Here is a 13,513-nt window from a genome sequence, read left to right as displayed (position 1 = left end):
GTTCTAACCCAAAGGAACAGTGCTCTTCCTGCAATAAGCTTATTATGAAATCCAATATGAGCAGACATCAGAAGCTTCACGCAAAAAGATGTTCACAATGCTCACAGTCATTTCCGGACGACGAGAAACTGCAGCGTCACATTGCTTCTGATGTCTGCTCATATTGGATTTCATAATAAGCTTATTGCAGGAAGAGCACTGTTCCTTTGGGTTAGAACTTCTGGGCATTTTCTCTAAAAAGACAGAGCAAGATAAGGATTTGTTGCTTGAAATCTGTGAAAGTTTGCACGGAATTGAAAAGTGAAAATGAAAATAAATGTTAAAATTGAAAATAAATTCCACAATTATTAAACTGATTTTTGAATTGTTAAAAGGGAAAATGAAAGTTTGCCTGAGTACTGCTGTCCTCTCTACTGTTTTCAAACTCCAGAAATTGTTTTGGAAAAAATACTGAAATGTGCACTTCTTTGCTGCCTTTTTATTATTGAACTCTTTGGAAAAATAAGAGTTTTTCACAAAGAATTAATTCAGAATTAATTCATAATAGGTATTAGAAATTCTCTTAATCTTAATCTTACCTCCCGAAAACAGATTTTATTAAAAGAAAACTTGCCTGTTCGTTTTTGGATTTGGAGGTGAAGTGAAGTGTTGCGTTATCTACTGTTGAGGGAAAATTTTGGCAGGCTAAAATGGTTCAGTTTAAATACAGGAACAGACTAAGATTTCTATTAGTTTAATTTGAGCAAGCTTACCTGTTTGTTTTTGGATTTAGATGTGAATAAAAGTGTTGCGTTATCTACTGTTAGTGGAAATTTTGACTGGCTAAAATGGTTCAGTTTTAATACAGGAACAAATCAAGATTTCTATTAGTTAAATTTTTTGCTTACCCGCTTCAACACTGCAAGTGTCCAACTTGAAACTGTCAACAAGGAGAAAGAAATAAAGTCTATCTGAAAACAAAATGATAAATTGAAACTGTCAACAACGAGAAAAAAACAAAGTCTATCTGAAAACAGAAAATTAAATTAAATTAGAATTTTGACCAACTGATTTTTGGATTTTGTTTTGAAATAATGAAAAGGAGTAGTGGCGAATGAATGAGTAATCCAGACTGATTTGTTATTGAGCGATTATGTTGCTAATCCCTTTCGTGAGAATAGCTTGGGTATCATGCTGTGAGGCACATCTTTGGTAATTGACATTAGTAAAGTGTAATATTATAAGGGGTAAATGACCTTACTGAATTGTTAAGAGATTATCTTGCTAATCCTTTTCGTGAGAACAGCTTGGGTATCGTGCTGTGAGGTACATTATTGGCAATTGTCATTTTCAAAGTATAATATGTGAAAGGGTAAATGTACTTACTAAGAGATTATCTTGCTAATCCCTCTCGTGAGAACAGCTTGGGTATCATGCTGAGAGGAACATCTTTGGAATTTTACATTAGTAAAGTGTAGTATGAGAAAGGTTAATGACCTTACTGATTTCTTATTGAAGGATAATCTTGCTAATCCTTTTCGTGTGAACAGCGTGGGTATCATGCGGTGAGGTACGTTTTTGGAAATTTACAATATTAAAGTGTAAGATGGTAGGGAGTCAATGACCTAATCCCTTTCGTGAGAACGGCGTGGGTATCATACTGTGAGGTACATCTTTGAAAATCACGTCTAACGTACGTAACTGTAAATGAGTCATCCTACCTAATTTATTATTAAATCATTATCATGCTAATCCCTTTCGTGTGAAAAGCTTGGGTATCAAGCTGTGAGGTACGTCTTTTCAAATTGACATTAGTAAAGTGTAATATGGTAGGGGGTCAATGACCTTACTGATTTGTTGTTAAGGCACTATCTTGCTAATCCCTTTAGTGTGAACAGCGTGGGTATCATGCTGTGAGGTACGTTTTTGGAAATTTACATTATTAAAGTGTAAGATGGTAGGGAGTCAATGACCTTACCAATATAATATCAAGGGATTATCTTGCTAATCCCCTCGTATGAACAGCTTGGGTATCATGCTGTGAGGTACGTCTTTGGAAATTTACATTATTAAAGTGTAAGATGGTAGGGAGTCAATGACCTTACCAATTTAATATCAAGGGATTATCTTGCTAATCCCCTCGTGTGAACAGCTTGGGTATCATGCTGTGAGGTACATTTTTGAAAAGTCGTACGTAACTGTAAATGAGTCATCCTAAATTATTATTGAAGGATTATCTTGCTAATCCCCTTCGTGTGAACAGCTTGGGTATCATGCTGTGAGGAGGTACATCTTTGGAAATTGAAGGGTAGGAGGCTATACCTAATGTTAATACATAGGTACTTCCTTTTACCCCCCCCCCCCAGCTTTGCTTAACTATTACTACTGACAAAACGTCGTCACTCATGTTCGGTAACGCGGACTCTGCTGAATTTGTAGGATTGGTGACGTAATGCCATAAACAAATCATAGGCCAGTTGTTTCGGAATTTTTGATCTGTCTGTCGACAGATAGAGTATAAAAGTTTTATCTCCGTTTCGTCTCCTCGTACGTTTTCCAATCGGGTACCCTATGAAAAAAGGTTATTTAATAGGCTGGAACACTTCCTGTGCGAAACACGTCCGATGCCAGTCCCCTTTGTTTGACAAAATAGGAAGCTTTAAATCGCTCTTTATGATACAGAATTTTCATAACACACTGAGGCTAAATTGAGCGAATGAAATTATTGGACGGGCAAAATTCATGTTTTATGAGAATCGTGCGGAATAAGTGTGGATCTTCTTTAGTGAATTAATCTCGAATTATAGAGTAATTAATCTCTATTGTACTAGTCATTTGTAGTTTTTTTATCTTCCCTTTGTTGAAATTAAAAAAGTATGTTTTGGTGGCAACTAGATTGAGGGCTTTATTCAAGGATTGTTTGAGTTGTTTAATTCTAAAAACTTTTTTTCAAAGTATCATAGTCAATCAATCTTGTTCTCCGGAGACTATTTTTTCAATTGAAATGGCTTTTGAAAAAATGGGTGAACCGCCAAGATTTCTTATTGCTCCTAATGGCAATTTATTGCTTCTGAATGCACGGAATTCTTTCATTTTGTTTCAACCTTAATATTGAGACAGGAACTTTGTTGCAAAGGTTTTCATCGTAAATTTTTACCAGTCGATATAATTATTGTAGTTGTCAGTCAGTGATGAAATTAGAAATCCCCTAGAATGTATTCATTAATTCAAAATTTGAAGTCTGACTTATTCTCAGCTATTTGATCTCTATGTTACGCAAAATTGTCTCATTGTGCGATCTAGATTTTAAATGAAAGTGCATGACATCTTTGCGAAGCTCAAAATCTACATCTAACTAAGGTTAAAATCTCTATTAGTGATTCCAGAGGAGTTTCGTGTCATTTCTTGTTCAACATGGAAAAAATTCTTAGGAAAAATTTAGTGTGGGGTTGTTTTAGTCATTAAAGTTTGATTTGAGCTGTTTTGAAATTTTGGTTATTTTATTGTTCTGCATTTTTTTTGCTTTGAATGGTTCTTTTTCCTTTGTATGTCAAAAGAACAGTGTGTCGTGTTTACAGTATTCTCTTGACAAATCAACGTATTATAGTATCTTAGATAGTTTTGTCGTCTGTTTTTCATTATGGCTTCCTTTCTTATCCAACCCATAGAATTCTGATCTGTGTTACATTAATAAATTACGCAAAGGTTCTCGTAAAGGCTCTGTTTATTTCCATGGACGGTTTTTTGTTGTTGAATGATTTAAAAATTTCCAGCAGTGTTTTAAATGAGAATCGAGCATCTGAAAAGTGGTGGAACCGTTGACAGATAGTTTTTGAGTTTAAACGATGTTCGTATCAATTATTGTAAACGTTTTGGTCTTTTTTATGCAAATTTTTTGCTTGACCGTTTTTGTGCTTCTCTTCTAGAACATTCTTTGACTTCTCGAGTGCCTTTTTCACGCTTTCGTTCTTCATTTTTGAGTGATCTCTATTGTTCTCACTCTGAAGTAAAGCTTGTTGCTAATATTAAATCGATTGCAGCATAGCAAAAATAAGGGCCTGATAGCCGAGTGGGCACTGCTTCTGGTGAAGTATTGGGAGATCCATGGTTCGAATCCCGGCGTGGTCCTATTTTTCCACCCATAAAGAAAAATTTATCTAGGCTACAGCTCCTGAATTAAATTGCCTCGCCTGTCGTTCGAGAGCAATTCTTCCGACATTAGTCGGTTTATGTTTTACGACTTCATCAGTTTTTTAAGGCACCCATTTTCATTTTTGATGTTTGCTGCTGTCAGGGAATTTTCTGCGAAGTTATACGAACACAATTCGGAAATAGATACCAGGTCTTTGATTCTGAGGAAAATTACAATTGTCAATTCTTACAAATTCTTGCAATTTTTGCCTTAATTTTGGTGATCCCGTTCATTCTAGTATTCAGACTAGTTTTCAAAATTCTTTTATTGATTTGACTCAGCAGTTTTTTTAGTTTAGCATAATCAGTGCTGCAAGTACCAAAATCAATTGTGTTTCATTTGGTCTCATTGCTCCTCAAAAATTTTGGTTTGTTATTGGTTTCTTTGAGTTTCGCAGAAATAAGTTTTACTTTCATAGCAGGTCGTAGCTTTTTCTGCATTAGTGCATTTTAGCACTTATTGCTTTTAGATGTTATTATTTTTTTTATTTTACCATAAAAAATAGATATGTTGGTAATTGGTAGCAAAGAAATTTTTATCTCAGAAGATAATCATTTTTCTGTCTTCTTGAGTTGATGCAAGATAAGATTCACAGTTACGAAAATTGTTTCTGGCGCCAATTGTATGGTTGCCATTTTTTCGGCCATCACAATGTCTGTTTGATTTTTGTGGAATACTATATGTGCTTGGCGGTGTAAATTTATTGACATTTTCTTAAGCTTTGGTATTTTACTGTGCTATATTATACGTCAAGTTATTTTGTCAGTTGAACGAAAGCATTAGTTTAAGCATTATAAGTTTTAATTCATTGGAGGCTTTTATAACCTTTTATCAGATTGTCCTGTAGTTTAATCAGGCTGAATTGAAAAGCTCCCTTCGTGCATTTGGAATCACTTTGCCTGTTGTTAGTTTTGTTGTCAACGATCTACGACATGTTCTTATACTGTTTATCATTTTGACCAGAGCGAAATAATTTAGGCGTGGAGAGCTTATTGCATCAATTTTTTGCAAAAGTAAGCGGCGAAGAAGTTTTTTTATTTGTTGAAGCTGGAAATTTTGAATCACACCATGACAAACCAGTAACCCAAAAGCCAATTTTCTTTAAGTGAAGCACAATAATTTTTTTATGTTATCAGCTAAACATCCAGCAGAATGTATTTAAAAACCTTGTCGAGTTTTGAGGGAAAGCTTAATTTAAAGCAGTCAAAAGGTGTTATAATTTTTTTTGTTTCTGTCTCTTTGTACTTCCCTGTGCAAAAGCATCAATTTAGTTTGAATATACGGAAAACAAATGCAAAGAACAGTACATTTTAATTTTTTTGCAATGTTTTCATACTTGATTTTAAGGGTTTTAAAGACCTGTGACAAGTTTGGAATTAAATTCTGCATTAACATTCTAGACACCGAGCCTGTACAATGAGCAAAAAGAGTGATGTCGCTCTTCCCACAACTTATTGAATCTTCGTTTTCTGGTTGCTATGTTTTCTGATTATTTTTTATTGATTTTTTTTCGTAAGCTTTGGTCTTTTTATTTGCTATAATCTAGTTTGTTTCTGAAGAAATGATACGTTGTAAGTGGAATATTGTGTAATTAAGAGATTTCTAAAATACACAGAGTGGGGATGGTAATTTTGATAGATGGAAACATTTATGATATTACTTTACATTTTGAAAATGAAGTATTAAATCTAAAGAAAAATATGCTTTCTCCATTTTTTTTTTTCAATTTAATTAAATCTCCAGCTTTAGCAAAAATTAGTCAAATTTCATTAACTCTTAAATTTTGAGATTACAATTGAGAATGGCTTGAAATGACTTCATTTTTTGCCCAGAAGGAGAATCAATATACTTGTTGATAAAGAAATTGAATAAATTGGAATTGATTTCAGCCCCAAGATTTCAGTTTTTTCAGGCATGAAGATGTATATCTCAAACGTTTAGGAACTTCTCTGGCTGACCAGCTAAAGGGGTGTTAAAATTTTGTGTTTCGAATGAAAAATACAGAATATTTAATGTGTCAATTAGGGGTGATGTCATTTTTATTTATATTTGAATAATTAAGTTTTTGTGCTTTCCAATTTTGGCTTTCCGTTTCAAAATTTTTTGTTTTCAACTTTTTTTGTTTCGATACCCTATTTAGTAGGAGAAGGTATTGTGCTCTAATTTGTTGTTTTTCCTGTTAATTTTGGCCTATCGACTTATTTGTGTGTAAATTTGCAAGCAGTATCTATTTTGAGATGTAGTTAATTTTAGCTAGCTTGTTAAAACGGGTAAATTGTGCTCTGAATTGGCCTGCATTATTCTGAAATTTTTTGCTTCATAAAGCCGCTTATATTTTATATTATTTTTGGGATTTTTGGCGGTAAAATCAACTAATTTTGTAGCTGTTTTCAGAGCTAGTTTCGATATTGCTCAGTTGACTTCCAGTAAGTATTTTGTTAGAGAGCTCAGTAAGCATTTGTCATTTTTAATGCCATTTATCGATTATAATATTTAACTTAGATCTCAGGGTTTAAAATTTTTGGCAGTTTTTGGGTTCATTCATTGAAACTTTACGTTTTCGGTTAAATTCGTCATTTTTTTCGTGATAATACGAAACGATGAACCGAACGAAACGAAGATGTTGTTTTTGTGTTAATTGCGTCTCATAGGTTTGTCAAATAATTCATGAACAACTTGAAGTATTTTCGCTTAATTTTCCACAATTTGTTCCTTTTCTTAAGAAATTTGTTATTTTTCTGTTTTGAAGCACAAAATATGCTTTTTTCAACTTTTTGTGTTGATAACTTTGATGAAATGTTAATAATTTTCTGTTTGAATGTTTGAAAATTCCAAGAAAAAAAGCGCAATTTTTTAGACTTAAAATTTTCTGCATTACTATTAAGTTCGATTTTGGCATTGTTTCACTTGACATGAAAAACATTGATTTGAAGCAGCCCTGAAATGCAGCTGCTTTGGATTATTATTCTTCTTCTAAATGGAATATTCACTGGAATATTTCTGGAACTATGTTTCTCCAATTGGGCAATTTATTTATTACAAAAAATGTACAGCGCTTGTTTTGTCATTGACGCAATGGAGAAATGAAAAAGAAATTGAAAATGTATAATTTTGATTTTCTAAGCGTCGTAGATTAGGGATTATAAGCAGAAGCTTTGAAGTTTTTTAATTGCTCTTGTAAACGTGTGTGTCTTTTATTGTAAACGTGTGTGTCTTTTCTTATGCAAAATTTTCGCTTGACGGTTTTGACTTTTCGAGTGACTTTTACGCCCTTGACTTTTAGTTTAGGCAATTCTTCCGACGTTTAGTCGGTTATGTTTCATTACTGTAGTATGCTGAAAGCTGTTTATTCCAAAATGGTACAGAGATAAAAGGCATACTGTTGGATTTATGGGAACTTAATTATGAGAGAAAAAGGGAACAAGATTCCAATTTCCCAGAAGAAGTGTTCAAAAGAACAAATCACAGAGAATCGTTTAACATACGGTTTTATAGTTTATCATTTGTATAACTTAAACGAATTAGCATAAAGATATTAAAGGAAATCATAAATTAATTTGTACATACGGGGCAGTGGTATTTCATGAACTAAGAGATAAAGATGGAATTTTCTGAATGTCGACATTTTGGACACGAACATCTTAATTTTGATGAAATCTGCAGCTTTATTATCAAAGTTAGTGAATGAAGTTACTGAATCGTTTATAGGTACGGGAATTGGAATATAGAGAATACTCGGCGTCAATAGCTCTTTGCAAAATGCGTGTTCAACATCTGATTTGCTGAACTCCAAAGTGTTTGTTTTGCTACCTAATAGGAAAGTCTCCAAATTTTGATGCAACTCTTTCTTTGAAGGATATTGAGAAAGGAACGAACGTCACCTTCAATCAATCGACATGCTAACCGCAGAGAACTGAGTATTGAATAAGATGTTTGTGACTCATCTGCAGTCGAACCACATTAAACCTTAAGATTTTATCAGCTTCTTAATGTTGTTTAACATCGGCAAAACATATGTGGGATGCATAGAATATACGGGTCAAACATATGCATAAACGCGGGTCAAATATACGAATTCGAACACTGTCGGAAGTGCTGAAGGGCACACTACATCGCAGAGAATTGCAGACACGTAGAGCTTTTGTAAATTTGGGTTCTCCCGGGTGAATTTTGCTCAGGAGTTAAAAGCAGCTTTTCGAAATTCGATTTTTCTGTCAAAAACTTTAGTAATATATACTAACTTTTGGTACAATTGTTCAATTTTTTAGATTATGTTTTTCATCTAAGAAATAACGTACTTTAATGAATTTATTCTATTTTTCACTTTGGATAACATAAGTAATATGACAATTGTGACAAAGTAAAATATTAATAACAGGAATAGTAAATTTATCACAATAAAAAATATTTTCACAATTTCCAGATGTGTGCTGTTATTGAGAGCATATTACCGTATTGATCATGAAATTGTGTCTGTGAAATGGAGTACAATTGAAACGTTTTTAAATTGTAAATATTTAATTTTCTCTTTTTTCTGTCTTATCAAAGAACCCGATAAGAGTTCTTCCCCGTGTACCTGATTTGCGTTTTTCGGAAAATCTGACGTTTTACTCGTAGACTATGTTACTTGCTACGCCATGCCTTAACTTGACTACCCTGCATGTGTTTTTAACGTTATTTGTTGGCATTGTCTGCTGTCATTACAATACTTGTACGAACCTTTGTCTCCTTTGAAGTCAATTTTTAATGCGTATAAATACTATTGGAAAGATGATTCTGAAATCTGTTAAATTATGAACTTAACAGAGTTGTGAATGTTAATATTTTACTTATTTTTAGTTTACCTGAGAAACCGAGAAAGCTGGATCGAGTTTGCGTTGAATGAAACGGAAACAAAATATCTGGTCGACATTCAAATTAGCCTGATTGAAATTCCGTTCAGCGAAAATATCAGAGGAGCGTCGATATTCACAATTTTTGCTGATCGATTATTCGAAAGCTCACTTGGCCTATTTATACAAGCAAATAGTAATGAAGGACCGCGGCGTTTTGAATACGTGGCAACATACGGAAGACAAGAAATACCTTTCGGGGTGTATCACAATGACTTTTACCATGAATTCAAAGTCACGGACGTTAGATTGGTTTTGTCTAGATTCCACTTGACAGTTCATTACGCTGAATCGTCCCTTAGAGTCCAGCTCTTAGATCCAGTTTCCAGTTTTAACTTGACAACGCTTCTTCTAGGATCGAAAGGAGCCTCATCGCTTGTAACTTGCTACGAATCTCTGGTCGTAAATGAGCAACGTTATATTCAGAACGATATTGAGACCTTAGCTCACAACAATGATAGTGTAAAAGGCCTGAACAAAATCGATAGACACTGCTCCCCTTTGAATCCGTGCTATGCTACTGAATGTCCCGAAGGAAGTGATTGTGTTGAAGCCGATAATGAAGCTTTTTGCGTCGAAAACGCAGCAAAAAGTGACGTCGAGTTGCAAGGTGACTCATCAGGTACGGGTGGTCCTCGTAGACCGACAACAACTCAAATTTTAAAAGCTTTAAACGTGGACGAAGGCTCTAAAGTTAAGCTTGAAGTTTCCGAAATAAACATACCGGAAGGAATTTTGACGAAGAACATCTTTTTCAACGTCACTAGATCTGGTCTAACGTCACTACAGCACGGGACAGTGATAAATAAAAACAACAAAAAGTTGACAATTTTTAATTTTGAACCCGCGAGAGCAGGCAATATATTTTACAAGCATGATGGTGGCGAAAATTCCAATGACAAAATTGTTATGCAAATGATTTTTAGAAGTCCGTTTAATACGTTTAAACCAGGTAATTATGTGTACGTTCCGGTGACCGTTAATCCTATCAATGACGAACCGACGCTTTTTATGGATTGGAATGTGAAATTTATGCTGGAGCGTGATTCTATGCGGGAGTTGACAATCGATGTTCTAGATGTTAAGGATTCCGATGACACTCCGGAAGATCTCAAGTTGTTTGTGATGTCATCAAGTCAGCAGTTCTCAGAAGTTACAATTGTCCGAAAGTTTCAGCAATCGACTACAAATGACCTCAGATTCGATTCTGTATCGACATTTACTTACCAAAACATAATTGAACATTCCATTTTTGTGAAGCACGAAAGCAAGAATTTCGGAACCATCACTGACAGTGTTCGAATTGAGCTGCAAGTTGCTGATTTGAAATCGTTTGGCAACAAAACGTTTCTTCATGTTGAGATCGTTGATGTTAAATTGCACGTTATCAATGAGAGATTGTTGACAATAATAGCGGACTCGTCTTTGATTTTGAGCGATAAACTCATCAGTGTCGCAGTGTATCCCGAAAGTGACTCACTATTTGTAAATGCCGATCAGGGCCGATTGCGGTACCTTGAAGATGACATAACCCTGAAAGTCATGACTGCTCGTCAAAATGAGATTGAGTTTCAAGTTTTGGACCAATTGGGAAGGTGGAATAAGAAGGTTGAATTCCTACAAGGTCAACTGAGAAATTCTCAAGTTCGAATCGTTTCCCTAGTTCAACCGGATCCTGGCTCGAATGTGAATGGAGTTTTTGACGTTTTGGCAAAATATAAAAGCCAGCAAAAGTTCTTCCGCATAAGTTATATGATAACTCTGCAGTCTTTTGATGTTACTCAGAATAATTATTTCGTTTTTGGTTCTGATGTCTTTTCCAAAAACATTACTGGAAGTGACCTTTATGCCAGGCTGTTCCAACCGCACCCTTCGCATACATTGCCTCCAAATGAAGTCATTTACACACTCACCAGTCTTCCTGAATATTCTTACGTCTACCTGAACAAATCTGATAGCTCTATTCTGGGGCTTCGTGAAAACGTGCTTTTAACAGTTGGGTCTAATTTTACGCAAAGTGATTTGAATGAGGAGAGGATTTTCTTGCGTCGACGCTTGCAAGCATTGACCAGCGTCACTGACCAGTTTAAGTTTACAGTTAAAATTGATGAGATGTCATCGAACAACTTTACATTTCTGGTTCACGTCACAGCTATCCGAAACTCGAACTTCAGATTTCATCAGAAAACTTTGAACGTGAGAGAAGGCAAACAAGTCGTACTTACAAATTCGATTTTGTCAGTTTCCTGTTCGTTTTCAGACAATTTTTTCTTCTACATTATTGATTATCCGAAACATGGTCAGCTTGAAGTTGTGGGAACTCGAATGAAAACTTTGGTCGCGTTCACGTATTCAGAGTTGAAACGAGGAGTTGTTTCATATATCCACGATGATTCCGAGAGCTTGACAGACGAAGTCAAGCTTCTTTTATCACCAATTACCATTCCTTTGTTCACATCGGACGACGGCACTGATTACACAATGCCTATTAATAATGTCACCGTGAACTTGAATATATCGGTCTCGTTGGTACCTGATAACCGACCTGAGGTTGTAAACAACCAGGTTATAAACACAACTTACACGGGCAAGATCCTGGTTACATCATCAATTTTGAAATGTTCTGATCCCGATATTGACCAATCAGATTCAAATATATCGTACATTGTGAGACTTAGAGACCCAGCCTTGAAATTTATGTACTGTATTTCTGAACAAGATGCATTAACTGTGTTCACACAGGGTGATATTGATGACTTGAAGATTTGTTTTCGTCAAAATGCCGACATGCCCACCTCGGAGTCAGTAATAAGAGCGACTAGCTCAGATCCGAGCGATCAGAACATAGCGGATGAGATCTTGATAACGATACATATCAGAATTGTTGAACCTTATTTAATTGCACAAACCATAAAAGACGTTTATGAAATTGAGAAAAAAGGCAAATTGAATATTAACTCGGAAATGGTTCAAATCAACTGCAGTTTCTTCTTGGACCCTTTTCTAACAATGATTGCTTTCAGAAAGCCTATTTACGGCAAAATAGTGAATAATTCCACAGTTGTTATTCAAGAGTTTTCCTACTACGATTTTCTGAAAGGTTCAATTTTCTACGATCATTCCTCTTCGAGAGGGGACGTATTTGAAACATTAATGTTTACTGTTTATGCCGGAGACTATCAGACCTCATTTTCGATGAAAGTTCGCATTATTGACGACATGCTAGCACCTCAGATCGTAACTTTACAAACACTATTTGTAATTGAAGGTTCACAAGTTGCCATCACTGACCAAGTTCTAAAATCAGTTCAAAGTGCAAATGAAGCCTCTGAATTGTTCTTCTTGATTATCGATCCTCCGAAGTTCGGCGATTTCATGTTTGCTAGTGATTCTGCGAGGAACTCGATTTTCCGATTCTCGCAACAGGATGTTTACTTAGAGAAAGTTATCTACAGGAATATAGTTGCAGGAATTCGAAACGATTCCATGTTGTTCAACGTCAGTAATTCAGATCGCACAGTTGGCCCTTACGAACTGACTGTTGTAATTTTACCACCGCAGCTTAGTTTAGTAACTACTGATGTTCAAATTGGGCAGGGAAAAGTGTTCAGACTTCGGGACTTTGTTAGCATCGATGAAGCGTCTTATGAACAAGTTGTGATGAATGTGGAAGTTACGCAGTACCCCTTTCACGGCCAGTTTAAAATCCAGCCGAATGCCAGTAAGTTTTTGTATCGATCCCGCTGTTGCCAATTTTTAAAATTAAGTTTAGAGGAAGATGCTAGAAAATGTTGAAAACATTGCGCTCTGTTTCGTCTTATCCGAGGTTCATGCTCCAACTTTTTTCATTGAGAGTCAACAGAACATTCCTTGTTTCAACGGCATTTGGCAAATGCACTTTCCGTAACCCCGAAAAATGAAATCGCATGTAAAACCGGTCTCTCAAATTATAGGCTCTCTCTGAAATAAACGGCAACAGATCGCCAAATATTTTCAAAACCGTCTTCAAATATTTTGTGCTTGGAAGGTTTTAAACTGATACCTTTTACATTTATTTTCGATATATTGAATGGCCCAAATCGACTGAACGAAAAACTCAGTTGAGCATATAGTATCATCCCTCCTAGTGAGGTGGGAAAAATTAGTGTAGCGGGCTTGCTACTTCAGAAATTTTGAGCATTTGATTCCAAACATTGTATTCATCTTCAACTTTTACTTTTATTTATAATCTTTTATTTTTGGTAGAATGAGAATGTAATGGCCATGTGAGTTATTTTTCCGAAATTTCAAATATGTGAAGATGGTCTATGGGCTGGTTACTTGGTTAACTGTCATTGATTTACATCCGAAATGATTTTTTCCAGCCTTACTTGCTGCATATGCTGGTTTTTGTGCTTTTTGCATTTGCATTTTGAATTATTCAACGCATCCTAAAAATGAATTGCTTCAG

The 13,513-nt window shown here is 35.1% G+C and overlaps 1 protein-coding gene across 1 annotated transcript in view; it reads left to right on the top strand.

Moving 5' to 3' along the window:
* Nucleotides 1-13,513, top strand: part of LOC142342750 (chondroitin sulfate proteoglycan 4-like) — a 128,610-nt gene that overhangs the window by 35,458 nt on the left and 79,639 nt on the right. The window contains exon 2 of the mRNA XM_075394286.1: nt 9,011-12,784. Within this exon, the coding sequence (XP_075250401.1) occupies nt 9,011-12,784 (3,774 nt within the window). The remainder of the gene's footprint in view (nt 1-9,010; nt 12,785-13,513) is intronic.

Source organism: Convolutriloba macropyga, chromosome 7 (assembly GCF_964194025.1).
Source record: "Convolutriloba macropyga chromosome 7, txConMacr16.3, whole genome shotgun sequence".
In the NCBI taxonomy this organism is placed as follows: Eukaryota; Metazoa; Xenacoelomorpha; order Acoela; family Convolutidae; genus Convolutriloba; species Convolutriloba macropyga.
This window is presented reverse-complemented; position numbering and strand designations above follow the sequence as displayed.